At 34.8% G+C, this 17,643-nt stretch overlaps 1 protein-coding gene across 2 annotated transcripts in view; it reads left to right on the top strand.

Moving 5' to 3' along the window:
* Positions 1–17,643, top strand: part of COL24A1 (collagen type XXIV alpha 1 chain) — a 331,682-nt gene that overhangs the window by 259,529 nt on the left and 54,510 nt on the right. For both annotated transcript variants that reach the window (XM_069478155.1, XM_069478156.1), the window contains exons 46-47: positions 4,427–4,480; positions 5,619–5,726. In XM_069478155.1, coding sequence (XP_069334256.1) covers positions 4,427–4,480; positions 5,619–5,726 — 162 coding nt within the window. The remainder of the gene's footprint in view (positions 1–4,426; positions 4,481–5,618; positions 5,727–17,643) is intronic.

Raw genomic sequence — 17,643 nt, 5'->3', positions numbered from 1 at the left:
TTCAGTGGTCAGGTGAGCCCTGTCCAATTGCTATCATCCTGTTTTTGCAAAGCTTTAAAGTTTTTTTTTTTTTTTAGATTTGGAAATGGCCCTTTAAAAATCATCTGAATAACCCTCTCATTTTTCAGTTGAAAGAATTTAAATCCGAGGGAGATTATGAGTTACATAAAATCACAGAACTAATTAGCAGCAGAACCAACACTAGAAACTTTATTTCCTGGCTCCTATTATTATATAAAAGCCTTCTATTATTTTTAAATCTTTTATAAATTAAGTGAAATATGATTGATTTTACTAAATCAACTAATTCATTTATTGGGCAACTATAAAGAAAAAGAGCAAGTCAAAACCAATTACAGAACCAGTACTTTTTAAAAAAGACTTTTGTAATGCAAATATGAGTGAACTGTCCTATAATGGCTTTCAAAGACCAAGACTGAAGCCAAAAATCTCCCAAAACTAAATTCCAGATTTTAGTGAATTGAAATTTCATAGTTAAAAAGAGAATACTTCTTGCTTAACTCTCTAAATCTATGTTTGCTTTATAAAGCTGCTCTCTCAAAAGAAGTTAGAACAAGCAAAGAATTGCAGTAATGGTCCTTCAGCTTCATTTAAACAAAACAAACAGAGTTTGGACTAACATGGTATATTTTAAAATGTCCCTTATCAAAAGAACTAGACTACTTTATCTAGTAGTCTGAACAGAAGGCTCTTTGAATGAATCTGATTTCAAATGGGCCATTCTGTATATTTTGCAATGCTACCAAGGCAAAAGAGAAAGTGCAATTTTATACCTAAAGACTAAATAAAATTCATTTGCCTTTCCTATTATGAGAACAGAAAAGTCTATTCATTGATTTATGAGGTACTTATATTTAAATAAAATAATATGACTAAGTTAAGTTTGACAGTAACATAGAATACTTCTACCTTTATCATATTTGAATTTGGGGGATTGATTGAAAATTGACTGCTTTTTCCTTCTTACGGTACCAACTCAATCAATCATCTACTAACAACTTTTATGACAACATGTTTTCTTTGCCTTTGGTCCAGTCTGTAATTTCCTACTGAACAGACCACCTCTGTGTAGGATTAATGTCTAGTAATGTTTAGCTCTTGGTTTAGTTATAAGACTATCCAGTAATTCCAACTTTGAGTTTTTTTTAAATGCACAAATTCAGAAATGCACTGTCTTAGTCATTTTGAGCTGCTATAACAAAGTACCATAGATTAGGTAGTTTATAAACAACAGAAATTTATTTATCAAGGTTCTGGAGGCTAAAAGTCCAAGATAGAGTACCAGCATGGTTAGGTTCTGTAAGGGTCCTCCTCCATGTTGCAGACTGCGGGCTTCTCATTGTGTCCTCACATGGCTGAAATAAAGAGCTCTCTGGGGTCCCTTTCAGAAGGGCACTAATCCCATTCATGCAGGCTCCACCTTCATGACCTCATTATCTCCCGAAGCCCTCACCTCCTAATACCATTAGACATTACCATTACTGTTAGGATTTCAACATATGAATTTGGGGGCACAGAAACATTCAGTTCATAACAGGTAACAGTGTTCTATACTGAGATAATTGTATGTATTTAAAACCTCCATAGTAGAACTATGGTTTTTCTAGCTGGCCTATGTTCTTTTAGTTAGAGTGACGATAATTGTAATAAGGAAATCTTTCCTGGACCAAAAGTGTAAGAACAGCAGAGACCCTTGTTAAACACTTCTAGTGTTCAATAGATTTTGCCATAATTCTCCTACTATAATTAACAAAATATACTGTTAAAATATTTTTCATATTCACAATTTTTCTTTAGTGTTATTCTGTTGTGAGCTGCTGCTTCCTGATGCCCATCCAAGTCTGAATAACTTTATAGTTTTCATGATAATAGCCCAATAGATGTAGATTTCAAGATACAATATTTAACTTTTTCTGAAATAATCCCTCACAAAATGTTCACCCAAAAATGTAATTGATTTGTGATAATATAAAATCTCTTTGTTTTTATTTTGTTATTTGAATGGTTGTAATAAGACATATACATGTATGGTATACCATAATAAAAATATACCTTTGTTTATGTTCTTTATAATAAAACTCAACATCTGTCCTGACTGCCCATCCTTCCTGGTGGTGGGATCCTACTTGGTGGAAATCTAATCAACTGACTGCCTTTAACCCCACCCACTCAAATACCCTGCATTTGATTTAGAGTTTTCCCCATTCACTGTCCTCAAGTTTGCAGTTACAATCTGGGTGGCAGTGGTGGGGAAGGGGAGTGGGAAGTGGGTTTAGTCTTCAGTCATCATCTATTCACAGTGGCATCCACTGAAATGCACATCATCCTTTTTGGCCCCCAGTTACCATCGTCCCACCATGTTGGTATCTATCTTAGCCCTCCTGGCAGAAGTTCTTTGACCTATGCTGGCATGTACAGCTATTTTCTCATCTCAAGTGCAAGGCCTCCTCAAGGCTCTCAGGGCCTTATTCTTCTGTTCTTGGCCACATGGAAATAACATTCTGCTGCTCTCCACACCATGCAGGGCAATTGGGGGACTCAAAGAAACTTTCTTAAGCTCACTGTCCTATGTATCTCATGCAGAAATTTCCACTCTATTGCTGACACCCAGTGTACCTTATGTGGAATTAGACAACATCTCTGTGCCCAGAACCCCAAACTTGGAGTATTAGTGATGCTACCCACCCCAGGACTAGAGGGCAGGATAGGGCAAAGATCCTCAGAGATCCCTGTCAGCATCCAACAGTCTTGCTTCTCTTCTACTCCTCCTCTTCCCTTTCCCCAACTTGAAGATCTTTATATCCCCTTACATAGGAAAAACTTTCTTCCATTATTATTATTATTATAAGTCTGTTATTTATGGCATAAATTTTATGACTGTGAGTCCTTTATAAGCTTGGTTTTTGATACTCAAAGATAGACTTTTTAATATTTAAGTGTCAGGCTTTTGTATTTGAAAAGAATGATTTTGAAAATGAAAATATATTACCCCCATCATGAGTTTCACTGGACTATTTTCAAATTCATAAGCCAAGGAAAAGTATATTTTGAAAATCAGAAGTGTAGAACAGATATACCTCTTTGCATTATTGTGAAGAAAATACCACACTGGTTAACATATTTGAATATTATCGTGATTTGTGTGCTGTTTAATTAGTGCTATTCAAGATGACTGAAATCAGACCTATTTTCACTATTTAAAATAATATTTATTTGCTTATTTTACTTTTTTATTGTGTTCTGAAAGACATATTTTACTATAGGGATCATATGTTCCAGAACTTATATATACTTCAGTTAAACCCAGGTCACCAACTATCCCATTTTCTGGTTTCCTCACCTTTAGAAAGACTTTGCATTAGTGACTGTTAGAGTAAGCATTATAAAATAATTTTCAGAGTTGGAGGTAGAACCCTTGATCCATATATCTCCCCAGTATCAAATTCTAACAAAGTTGGATTTTTATCTTTTACAGAAAATGTTCTTTTTGTCTGTGATAGAATATACTACTTCTTCCTAAAACGGTTAAGCTCATTTTCAGAAGATGTAACATCTTCTGAAGTTGCTTCTTTTGTTGTTTTTGTTCAGTTGAATCTTTAGCACAATTTGTCTTCATATTTGAATAACTTAACATCCCATTTTGGTGGAATTATCCTGTTTGTGAGAACTTCTCATGATTTCTGAGAAATATGTCTGGTAATGACAATATGATTCTTTTTCTTACTTGTGAACCAGGTCACCTTTTCCACATTTTTCTTCTTAAAATACTTTCAGGATGTCATCAGAACAAGGGCATGATTTGCAAAGGCAGAGTTCCTAACTAGCCTGGCAGACCAGTTACTGCTGAATCAATTATGATTTAAGACATCTCACACATGGAAAAACAAACAGTTCCGTGGGAAATAAATATCTTTTCCTTGAGTCACAAATATGTTGTTCTCTGTGCTTCCAGAGAAGCACATTTTTAGGCTATCGGTTCATGTCCCTCACTACACTGCAAGTGCCTTGCAAGCAGGAACTTTGCCTTTGCATTCCCAGCACATAACAGGATCCCTGCACATAATATGCAATAAATGTTTACTGAATTAATTATTTAGCCACTTTCAAAAGGAAACAGAGGCCATTCCTGAAAGTGGGGACATTTATTAAATAATCTATTCAGTTCCCTTTTAGAACTATGATTTAGATTCTAAAATTATAGAATTTGGAGGTAGAAGGAAATTCATAGATGAGCTGGTCAAATTCTCTCATTTTCAGATGAAGGTGACTCCCAGGAGGTAAATGGCAATCCCAGTGATATACAACTAGTTAGTGCCGTAGCATCCAGGTCCCAGTGTTCTTGTCTATGGCTTCAGTTTAAGTAAATTTATTACAGTCAATTGACAACTGTGCTTCCCATTTTTAGGGTCAACAGGGGAAAAAAGGAGCTCCTGGTCCTTCTGGGAAGCCTGGAATTCCTGTAAGTAACAGGCCTCTTTTATCTTTCTTGCTTTTCTAAATAGAATTGGCAACTTCAGCAAGCAAAATGTTTGGGGCCAGTTATGTCACATTGGATAAAATCAGTTTGTCTTGAAAAAAAATTTTTAAGCCCATCCTGGAACACAGAGGGAACAAAATGTGACTATTATCTTAAAACCAAACTTGCTGTTTAAATATAAGTCCCTGCAATTGAAGGATGCTATTTTCCTGTGTTATGGAGCCCTCCCTGTGGACTCATCCTTCTCTCTGACGGTGAACCGCTGAAAAACAGGGAACTTGGAATCATGAATGAGTGAATGGTGACAAAGGTCAGAGATCCTCAAGCAAAATTAAAGACATGAGCTAGGATTTTAATTGGAAGACTTGGCCTCTCATTCTCCTGGCAAATAGAACAAAAGGTATTAGAAACCTTTTATAAAATCCTTTCATCGCAACAAGATTTATCTTACCTTAGCCATCAGGTTCCTCCTCTGACCAGGCAGATATGTGTTGACTGACTTGTTAGCAAAGACTTCCTACTGGTGTCCCCTAGCCAAGGCTTAGATGCCTGCTTTGGGTGGTCTGTGTTGGTTCAAAAAATTAGAGAAAATGAATGTAAATTATAAGCACATTCAGATCAGGGATTCTTACAGATAAAATTCAAGAGTAGAATCAAAATGTTTAGATCTTTCTTCAGTCATATGATTATCTGCTTCAAAGTGGCAACAAAAAGAGCCATAATTTGTTTCTTGGAAAAATAACACAATAAAAGGTTTTGCAGATGGCAAATGACAGCTTGTATCCTAGCTGACAGGTGCATATAGCTGATCTTTTCTCCACAGCTGTATAAAGCATTGGCTGGCACAATGAGAAATACCAGAGAATTACGTGAAGGCTCAAAAAGTTACACAGTAACTTGCCAATTAGCTTAGTATCTCTGTTTAGGGAACTTTTAAAGACAGGTATCTGTTGAATCCAAATAGTAAATCATTAAGGAATACAGGAAACAGAGAAAAATTTGTCCTAGGACAAAGTATAAAAATGTAAAATTCCTCCCCTTAATAAATAAAAAAAAGTATTTGTCATTTAAACATCTGTCTAGCATCTGTCTATAATCCAAATAATTTTTAATTATCAAGGGACTTCCAGGCCCACCTGGACCAAAAGGCATGCAAGGATACCATGGAGCAGACGGCATTTCAGGAAACCCTGGAAAAGCTGGGCTACCGGGAAAACAGGGACTTCCTGTGAGTAGTATGAATATCTCTTTGCTCTTTATTTCTTATGCATAAGTGTCTTCTTGCTAGACCATGCTTATTTCTGCTGTCTTTCATAGCTTTGGCATTGGCTTAGATTAAGCCAATCATTTCATTAATAGTTATTTTGGAATTGTATTTATGATTTCCAAGGAATGGCAATGGATATATTCTCTTGGGTATTTTATATCTAATAACCTATAGTTTTAATAATTTATTCCATTTTATACATATAAAAACTTGTAAAGAAGGACTATAAAGAAGTAAAATTTTAGGGGCTACATTACCTGGCTGTGCTCTGAGATCATCAAAGGTTTTGAGCCTCTTTTGAAACATTTAGGTCTTGGCAGTAACTAAAGATAGGTTCTATCAAAAATAATTTTCCCTTTACTTTTATAGATCAGTATTTTACAAGAATTATATGAATATTTTCTCTATGTCCTTCTAGTGATGATGCAATATTATAGATTCACTTATTTTTATGCAAATTTCTGTGTTATTTATTTGACCAGAAATTTAAACATCATATTTTTTCTTCACTTAGCCATTTTTCCCTCTTTCCTTCCGTAATATCATCCCAATTCAGTTATTTTGTTATCCCAGATTATGTTTTCACTCGAAACATTAGAAGAATAATTAACCACATACTTTTAAAACAGTAAAAGTTAACCTTTTACATTTCCACTATTTGGATATGGTTATCTGTTGATTTGTTGTTCTTTAATAATATATCAATCCTAGTTGTTTATTCAAATCTAGTATGGTGCTATACCAAAATTCAAACCCAGATTAATATTCTTTTGAACTATGGTGAGTTATCTCATTTGTTGAAAAAAAAAACCTATGAAATTATGACCTAACCAATTTAATTATTTCAGAAATAAGTATCTAGTAAGAGTCTATCTGAAAAGATGAATATTTTTAAGGATTCTTAACATGGTTTCTATTTGTTTTGGGAGAAGAATGTCAGAACATCAGAGCATCAGGTTAAGGCCTAGAAAACTTTGACAGCCAGGCTGAGATTTTTAATTAAAATAGTCATTTTTTTTAGGCTTCTCTTCATAGTATCAGTCTGATTAAAAGAGGTCTTTCATTTGAGATCACAGTCTTAATAGGAGCTCGTGCACTGAGCCTGAATCTTCGTGTTATTCTCCTGGCTCACCATTTGATAGTCTGACAATGAGATTGTGAAATTATAGAAATATAACAGTAAAACCTTTTGAATTGGTCTGAAGTTCTGAATTTTTGTAGGTTAAATTTTACTGAGAAATGTGATAGTGCATCTTTTCCTATTACTTTGAATATGATTTTGAAGAATTCAAACAAGGAAAACTGCATTTGAAAATATGTTTCTTGCTGCTACATATAAATTAATCATGGAGATGACATATATGTAGATGTGCCCAGTAGTGACTATAGTTTATAATAATGTATTATATAGTTACAAATAGCTGGAAGGATATTGAATGTTCCCCAAAGAAATGACAAATGTTTGAGATGATGGATATGCTAATTACCCTGATCTGATCACTATACATTATATGTATCAAAATATCACTAGGTACCCCATAAATACATGTGAATATTACTTGTGAACCAAAAAAATGAAAAAAGTGAATTGTAAATACTAACTAATCATAAATTAATTACTTCATTAATATATTAGTAATAGTTATTGTTTAATAGGAATAGGAAGTAATTTTTTCTCAGGCTAAAATATTACTAATTTAGGTATTCCTTCCAGATATGTATGATAGAAACCAGTATCCTAGATATATGTGTTTAACAAGAATACAAGATATTTTGTATATAAGGTATCCATCAAAACATTAGTTGTCAATTATTTTTTATGTCAGGTCATTTAATGGTTTATTGTGATAAGCAGCTTCTTTCTGGCAATATGTGATACATAAAGATCCCATAGGAAGGACTGAAAATTCCATGGAATGAAAACATTGATATGAATTACAAAATTATGAACCGTTCTCTAGTACATAAAAACTGCAGTGTGGCAACTGATTGTTATCTGCTTCTATTAATAGTTTCTAGCAAGAAAGTAGACATTTTCTAACAACTCTACATGTTACTTCAATAGTGAGGTAATAATTAAAGGACAATAATTTAATGGCTAAGTAAAACCAACACAGAAAACACTAAATTAATGCAAATAAGATGCTGATTCCATTCAATGGCACTCTAAGCTTTATTCCTAGAATCTGTCACACTAGTTTTATCAGCTGTGTGGGATTATGCATTATGCAAAAGATTATGCATGAAGTCAAACACCAGTTCTATCTAGACTAGATAAGAATGAAGGGGATATAAGGCCGGATGATAAGGCTATTTGCATTCCAAAACCCAGTTAGGACTTTGGGACATTAGCCAGAGCTGTTTGATTGCAAACAGCAAAAATCTACTCTGGTTAACTTAAGCAGAACACTGGGTTGCTTACACACTCATCAAAAAGGCTGGATATCGAGGGTCAGAAACCAGTCTGAAATTAAGGAATACTTGTTACAAGACACCCCAGGCAAGGAGCAGTCCAATTAGGATGCCACCAATGTCAGTGGCACCAGTTGACACTGCCACCATTGGACTCTCAGTGGCAGTGCTACTGCACTATATATGTAATTTCTAAACTGTCATGCATCTTCATGCAACTTCCTCAAGATTTGGAGACCTAAATGAGAGTGTCCAGTAATTTGAGCTAAGCCACCTGCCAGAGTCCCAAATGCCAGAGGAGAAAGAAAAAAAAGATCTTTCAACTTTTGCTTTTTTATTAGCATTTTTCACCCCCTCTCTTCTTCTTTTACCCTAGGTACAGGTTGTTAGGCTAATCATATTAATGAATTTATGGCATTTTAGCCCCCAGATTTTGCATGTACCTACTCTTTGACTGATTTCCTTTAATCTCCCCTCTCATTCCCCTCTCCCAAAAATAGCCAACTATTTTATGTATTTTAGTGTATAATTTTATCTGAATGTGTTCTTCCAAAAACATGCTATTGTTTATAAATTCACCTTTAATTATGGGAATGATATTAGACCATGCTGCTTTTTCACTGAGCACTAGGTTTCTAAAATTCATTCATATTGCTATAGGTACATCAGCTCTGTCTCTCCTAACTGATGTTTAATTCTTCATGCTATGTATCAACTACATTTTAATTACCAGAAGAACTTTCAGTAGGAGCAGCAAATCCATATCTAGAATATGTGTCTACCCCTGTGAGGACAATAGCAGCTAGCTCCAACTGATAGCCTCAATGAGCATTGCTATGTTGGGAGCTCAACGTTGGCCTCTGTTTTTGGCAGGTTTGGCAATCACCAAGGGTGGTAGCCAAATCAGCCTTGGTGAAGAAAAGTTCACATTATTGGATTTCTGCCTGTGGGCCCATTGAGCAACCACCATAATTACTGTAGGAAAAGGTTAACTGACATCTATTAAAGGTCCATCTTGTTTACCTGATTATTGAAAGCCTACTCTATAGAGGGTGCTCTCTGGTAAATATTTACATGGAATATAATTGTCTTTACATTGACTCCATTTTGAAAGGTCCATCTAAATGCATCTTTCTCAGACCTACTCACCATTAGTCTTTTAGTCTTATCATTGTGAAGTGCCTGGCCAACCAGCCAACCTGTTAGCCCCTACTCTCTGAATTAGTGTAGATCCGTAGTCCAAGTCATCTCTCCATCCAACTGTGTATATTGTCTCAAGTTCTGCTCACTGGAAAGAGTTCCCTTTATCTTTCAGGCTTTAATGCAGCAGCATCCACTTCTAGCTGATGTTGACAATCAATGCAGATCTATCCATAAATCAGGCCTGATCTTTTTTCTCCTCCTTTAACTGGTAAATTCTCTAGGAAGGCTGAAGGAAGGATATCAAACAGTAGAAACAAGTATCATAGAAATCTGAATTGCCTGCCTTTGCATTTTTTTCTGTGCTTTCTGCACCTCCTAGGTCCCAGTCTCAATATATGCCATTTCCATTTAAAAGTAGAATGCTGGGGTGCACATCCAATTTTATGGTTCGATGGATTACATACTACCCAGTTTATAATAGACAGATCAGAGCATATAGCCATTTGATCTCCCAGGATCATTCAGTTTCAACCAGAGCAAGTTCAGAGCTGCATTCCAAATGGGAAATTACATTTGACAGAGATAGCATGACCTATCACCAAAATCTTATGGATACAAGCTGTGATTCTCTTATGGGAGACTACCAAAAGTCCCGCATAGCATTTTTACTGGCTACAGACCCTTCTGATGTTATTAGATCTATTCAGTCATAAGGTCCAAATAGCAGTGGAGCTTACATAGCATCCCTAATCCACTGCAGAGCCTATTCTTGCTTCTGGGTCCACTCAAAACTAGCAACTTGGCATAGGACTTAAATAGATGTTTTTCCAAAGAAGATAGACAATGACCAGTAATCCCCTGGAAAGATGTACAACATCATTACCATTAGGGAAATGCAAATCAAAACCATAATGAGATACTATTTCCCACACATTAGGATGCTATTATTAAAAAAAAAAACAAAACAGAAAATAACAAGTGTTGGCAAGATGGTAGAGAAATTAAAATGCCAGTGCATTGCCGTTGGGAATGTAAAAGGATGCACAAACTGACTATGTGCCACTATGTGCCACTATGGCACTTCCTCAAAATATTAAATACAGAACTATCATATAATCCAGCAACTCTACATCAAGTATATGCCCCAAAGAATTGACAGCAGGGACTTACTTAAGATATTTTTATTTTATTTTTAAATAATTTTTCTATATATTTAAAGTATACAATATGATGTTATAGGATACATATAGGTAGTAAAAAGGTTACTGTGGTGAAGCAAATTAACATATCCATTATTAAATATACTTCCACACCAATGTTCATAGCAGTGTTATTCACAATAGCCAATAGGTAGGAACAACCCAAATGCCTTTCAGCAGTTGAATGGGTAGACAACAAGTGGCATAAACATACAATGGAATATTATTCAACCTTAAATAGGAGGGAAAGGCTGATGCCTACTACAACATGGATGAAACTTGAAGGACATTATGCTAAATGAAATAAGCCAGACACAAAAGGATGACTATTGTATGATTCCACTTAGATGGGTACCTAGAGTAATTAAATTCATAGATACAGAAAATAGACATAGAGTTTTGGGGAAAGGAGAGAATGGAGAGTTATTGTTTAATGAGTACAGAGTGGCAGTTTTGGAAAATAAAAAGTTCCAGAGGTGAATGGTGATAGTTGTACAACAATGTGAATGTACTTAATTCCACTGAACAGCACACCTAAAAATGGTTTAAATGGTAAATTTGATGTTTTATACATATTACCACGATTAAAAAAAAAAAAAACAGCAACCTTGCAAGTTACCCAGACACGCTGAGCCACATGTCCCTTTATGTATGACTAGTCCCTTGGACTTTTCGATGAAAGAAACTGAGATGAATTACAGTAGTGTTAAATATTGCTGCAGTATACCTCCCAGGGCCATGAAGTTGAATGGTAGCAGGTATTGCCATTAGTAACCAATTAGCTATCAGATCGTAAGTTATCATCTGCTGCTTTTTAGCATTTTCACAGGATAAGTTAGAAAAATTTTACATTCATACTTAGGATATTAGGATGTCATAATTGTTGAAATGTTTATATTCATCAAAATAAAAGCAATAACTTTCCCCAATGTTTGCACATGCTGTTGGTATTTATGAATATGGAAATATTTTCTATAAATGTCTCTGCTCTCTGTAGAATATTTTATATGAAATTAGAATTACAATGCTTTATAAGGAATCATTCTATTGTTCAATGAAATTAGTCAGCAATGGCTAACTGGTCATTAGGGAAAGTTATTTCTAAGAGAATTATTTCTGAAACCTACTGTGGCCATAGAAAAACTACTTAAGTGAAAATAATACCATCTCTAAGTACTAGCAAGTTCCCTGGAATATTTTCCACCAAGGATAAGGACATCATTCCATTGGTTTTTTTTTTTTTTTTTCATGGCACCATGGTGTTTCTTGGCTCACCTTTAAAGACTGCTGGGTTTTTCCACTGAGAAAAATATTTATTCTGGGATTTCTAGCATTATGCAACTGCCTGATTTTCCTAAACAATGTTCTTTCTTTTTTTGATGTGGCCAAGGAATTAAAGAATTCCTGGCATATTCACTCTGCAGTTTCAATGGTTTTTCAAAGTCATGTGACTATAACTGAAAGATAGTATTGGGGCTCACAGTTGCCTATGTGAATTTCCTGCTGTACAAATGAGTGTTTTGAGGCCAGTCAACTTAGCACATCTGTAGTAAATGAGTGTAGTATGCTGTTTTCATTGTGTTGGACTTCTGTACAAGCATAGTACCTCAATCATTTAGGAAAAAGGAAAACAACTTTTCCTTGCAAAGATCATAAATCCATTTTTCACCAAAAGGGAGGCTTACCAGTCTTTTTTTTTTTTTTTTATTGCTGCAACTAATAAAACTGGTCATTGGAAAGGGTGGAAAGAAACAAAACTAACAACTTGACTTAGGATGAATCAAGGCCTTTCAATCTTGACTTTGCCGTTTGTCAGGTGAACACAGGCTTAAGTGTTGTCTAAAATGAGATTCTTGTCTTAAAAGAACATTGAAAATCTTGAGTTTTCCATTTGTGGATTGTGTCCAATGTAAGGGGAAAAACATACTTTCAGCCCCCCGTAATCCAAGCATAGAGTAGCAGGACCACCATGAAAGCTTCTATTAGCAACACCAGCCACTCTGCCACCCGTCTGGGCTGAGTGCTCCCTAGTTTATGAGCTAGTCACACTAAAGAAATTTCTGTTTCTAAGAAGATACATTTCTTTTCTTCACAGTATTTTGGAGAAAGAAACAATACCTGCATTGGCCAGATCTACATTTAGCAAATCCTGTCAACTCTTGATTATTAATAGGTTGATTATCCAGTTATGGTTCATCCTGATTGCTACTTTCTCCCTCTTCTCCCCGCTGCTGCTAGTTTTGGCCAATTTTCTGCTCATTAGGATCTCTTCCAGAATAGACAAAGCTCAGTCTATTTGGCTTCTTATTAGTAACAAAATGAAAGATTTGCTGCAGGATGTAATCTTCCCAGTTGAATCTTCAATGACTCCCAGTGAAAAAAAGTTCCTACACTTTATGGGATGATGTTCCTTCATGATCTGACCTTTGTTTACATTTCAGGCTTATATTCTACCTTGATCCTCATGTGTGCTGTGCATTTTTAAATCATAATAAGAGCTAGCAGTTATTAAATGCTTACTATATGCCAGCACTCTTCCAGATGTTGAATATGTATTAAGTTATTTAACCTTCACAAAACCCCCATGAAGTAGATATAGCTATCATATCCAGTTTACAAGAAAGGAAGCTGAGACTCAGAGAGACTAAGTAACTTGCCCAGGGTCACACAGACAAGTAATGGAACCAGAATTCAAACCAGGCAGTCTAGTTTCAGTGCCCATGTTTTTAACCACCATGCTATACTCCTTCACATATGCTTAGTTACTTAGACATCCCCCAAATTCTGTTATTTCCCTTACTTTCTTGCCTTTGTGCATGTAATTTATTCCCTCTGCTTTGAATGCTCTTCCATCTTTCCCTGTAACTTTACGATAATCTTTCAGGACTTAATTGAACTGTTACCTCCTTCATGCACTCTTCCAGTCTGAGTTAAGCATGTCTGCTGTGAACTTTTGCACCCTCAGTGCACTGCCTCCATCAGAGCATGGGTAATATGGATGCTAATTACTTGTCTTCATGTCTTTCTCTCCCAAGAGATTGTAAACTCCTATAGAACAGAGATTATGTTTTATTCATCTTTGTATCCCTAGAACCTTGCAGTGTCAGGCCCATAGGAGAAGCTCAATATATATTTGAGGAATGAATGTTCTTTGTATAGTAGCTGTGGCCTTGGAGAACTGGGTTTAAAATTTAGATGTGTTAGCTATTTAATATCTTAAGCACCATCTATAAAATGAACACAATAATACCTAATTCATATGGTTTTTACAAGACTCAAATGAAATATTACACATAAAATGCATAGTATACTGTATGTACTTATTAAGTTAGTATCATCTTTCCATAATAATAAATATAAATGGTTAAGCTAACATCCATTTATTTAAAAAATATTTTCGTAGTGCCTAATGTGAGCTAGGAGTTAGGGAATATAGCAGTGAATGGTGGGCAGAAAACCGCCCTCATGGAGTTTGGCATGGTCACAGGATTGTTGAAGGATCAAATAAGATAACATGGATACAGCATTTGTTATTTTTGAAATAAAAGGCTGGACACATAGTTGTGTGAGTCTAGACATGTCTAAGAGCCAAAGAATAAATGAAATGGCCTCTTTCAATCCCTGTTAGTCCTGTGATTATGTATTGAGACCTGGGTAAAAGAGAGTTCATAGAATACTTTTATATTGTCCAATATTACAGTGGCATTTATACTGTATACTTTTCAGGATTGATAAACCACCAATTTTAAATAATCTTTGTGAAGTAAAACAATGTCAAAATGCCTATATTCATTAAGGCTGAATAAGAGGTTAGTTTCTATACTTTTGTGTATATTCTTGGGAATGGACCTAAGTCAAGAAGACCTGTCTTCACTACCTTAAAACCTGCCTCAACCCTGCTTTCAGCTCCATAATCTTTAATATGTTTAGAGATTCAAAACCAAAATTACCTCCTAACTTCAGGATACAGCTCATTCATAAATCTTGTTTCTAGCACATGGCTATGTTACTTATGATTGGCACTGTAGGAAAATGTTATGAATACTACATTATTTATGTACAATGTAGCCTTGCATATAATCACCTAATAATTACTATCCCACACATTTTTAAACAGTCAGTTCTTTCCTAGGAGGGATATATTTAGTAAACCAAATAAAATGAGAAATTCCTATTTAAACAGAAGTGTTTTGAGTTGCTTGAAGTAAAGGAAGCAAAGTATTACTTTTATAACTCATTGGTTTGCTGGCTTAAAAAAAATGCAGTCATTATGTTGCCTAATAATGAAAAAAACTTCAGGACATCATACTTATTTTTTGTACTATGGAATGTAAATTAATTTTAATTACTATCTTCTTACAGAGTTAATAACTATATAAACATAATACTATGTGAAAAGTAGGTGCTTGGTGTTTTTACCTAGAAAGGAAAAAACAGTTTTTCTAGAAATTTTTGCAAGTAGTATTTTAAAGAAAAATATCAACTAATTTGAAGTTCAATTTAATTTTAAATTTATCATTCTACTGTTGATAAATCAATGAAATTGACATCAGAAATATTTATAATTTCACTCAGTATAATTTTAAAGATAGCATTCCATAGCTATTCCTCTTTAAAATGTGGATTTCTATTGTTGCCCAGATTTAACAAATTTATTACTTATTTCTTAATGTATTTATTTCAATACTAATAAGAATAAAACAGCTAAACCAAAGAGCAGGGGAAATAACAAAGTGACATTCTCTTTGATATGTTTCACTATTATATACACATCAGTCATCATCGTTCCAAAATGCACTCTGTGCATTTCTATGTCTTTCTTTTAAATGTGTGCATATAGCCCCATTTTCCTTCCTAGATCTTTTCATTCAGTTCTGTAATAAAGACAGATGTATAATAAACTATTCGTGCCTTTCCCCACAGAGAAAACAAAGTGAAAGGCAACTCCCTCTTCTTTCCTAATCTGACGTTAGAGTAAATAAAACAACACAACCATATGCTATTACAGTTTCTGACAAATAGAAGGCACTCAATAAAAAGTAACTCTTGTTGTTGTAGTCGATGTTGTTGTCATTACTGATCCAAGTACTGATTTCCTAAGAGTCCCAAGGATTACTCAGCCATCAGGTTCAGTCTTGTCAAAATTGGTAACACTTTCCTACAGGGTTTAAAACTGATTTCAATAGGGAGACTGGCTCCTATCCAAGAAAATAATGGAAGTCTCTGGCCATGAGACATCATGTACTCTTACCATTTTATTATTTTTTTTTAATACTCAGGTAAACTGTTCATTGATTTCAGTATCTCTGACCAAAATTAATAATATAATAATTATGGTTTTATTTGCTTTAAAACTTTTGCTCAGATGACTTACCCTTTGCTGAATAGTTTTAGACAAATCATTTAGAAGACATTAGAAAGAATGCTTAGGGATTAACATCTGCTTCTCTTGCAAGCAAAATTAATCATCCATCTGTGTATTCATAATAAGAAATGTTTGTTCTTTACTTGTATGAGACATTGTTTGGAACTTTGCAGAGAACACTCTGCTACTATCCTCAAATTTCTCTCTAAGAAACCAACACGAACAATAAATTACTTGGAATATATTCATCGTGCTGGGTTAAATGTCTGACAGCACTGCAAGTAAAATGAAGTTTCTAGTGTACGGTTAACCCTAAGGACTAGTTTTATGATCCTTATTGTTCTCAGCAAAAAAAAAACCTACTGACTTCAGAAGTATTCAATAGTAACTGAATGTCCATTGTCATGTATCACCAAAAAGATACATTTTTTTCTGTTGGAAAGTGAAGGTCTTAAATATTGCCTAGATTATAGGTTAAGTGAGGTAAAATGGTATTATTTAGAATTATGAAATCTTAAGGATCATTTAAATCATCTAGGGTGATCTGTTCACATAATGTATCTCCCTGTGACATCCATTACTTCTATAATACATCCAGGTATAGGGGGCTCACGACCTTAAAGGACAACCCACTGCTTCTTAAATTTTAATTCTTACATCATCTACATCTGTAACTTAATTTTTCAATTAGTTTAACTGTGGAATTACTCTGTTTGTCTAAATCTATTTTTTTCCTTACTTACATGCCCTTCCTTGCATCTTTTGTATGACCTCTAAAAATCTACTTTCTCTGCAGGTCGTTGGTTTCTTTAGGTCTTTTATCTGTTTTTGTTTTTATTGGGGAGGGTGCTATTCATTGGAATTTTGTTTTTAAAACTTGCCTTTCCTGTAAAGTCATATTCTCATTAGAGACCTGGTCATTGTTATAACACCTGTGTCTTCTCTGAACATTTTTGAAATTTTATATCCCAAACTCTCAGATGACTATGACTGGACTTGCTCTCATTTGCATTGATGAGCTCTAAAATGGCACCATCTCATGACCCCTGGGTTCTCATCCTTCGTGTGGAAACTACACTCCCAGATAATCTTTCCCAGAGGTATGGAACAAAAAGGCTCACAGACCAAATTAAATCACATGTAAAACACATAGAGGCAAGAAATAGGATGGATTAATACACTTAGCATAAGGTTCAAGCAACTTGGAAGAACCACACCACTTCAATCCTAAGTCCACAATGTGAAGATTGTCTGTGTGTCTGTCTCTATCTCTCTCCCCACTCCCTTCTTCTCCTTCCCTCCTCCTCCTTTTCCCTGCCTCACCTCTTCCATTCCTCCCTCTATGAGGATTTTGCCTTCATAATGGATCCTTAAAAATACTGAGCTCCACTTAGGTAAAATGATCGACATAGATTGGGACAAAAAAAGTCTTAAAAGTCAAGCTAAGGAATGTAAACCTCTATCCTATATGTACCTCCTATAAGCACTCAGCACAGGGCATGGCACCTAGTGGATATAACATACATTATTTTAGTGAATATTGTGGTCACAAAGAAAGTCTGCTTAGAATGGGTAATTTTAAAAATATATTGAATTCTATTTTTACCATAAGTAAGAGATTAATAAGATAGGTGATGGCATAATTTGAAGACAATATTATTGGAAATATGCTTTACTCTTAAATTAAAAGTTGGCTTTACTGTTTAAATCCCATTCTCTCAACCATGCCTTCAACAGAAATTGCTTTAGTCTATCTTAA

Source organism: Eulemur rufifrons, chromosome 8 (genome assembly GCF_041146395.1).
Source record: "Eulemur rufifrons isolate Redbay chromosome 8, OSU_ERuf_1, whole genome shotgun sequence".
Classification (NCBI taxonomy): domain Eukaryota; kingdom Metazoa; phylum Chordata; class Mammalia; order Primates; family Lemuridae; genus Eulemur; species Eulemur rufifrons.
The sequence above is the reverse complement of the archived record's forward strand: the minus strand, read 5'-3'. Positions and strand labels throughout refer to the sequence as shown.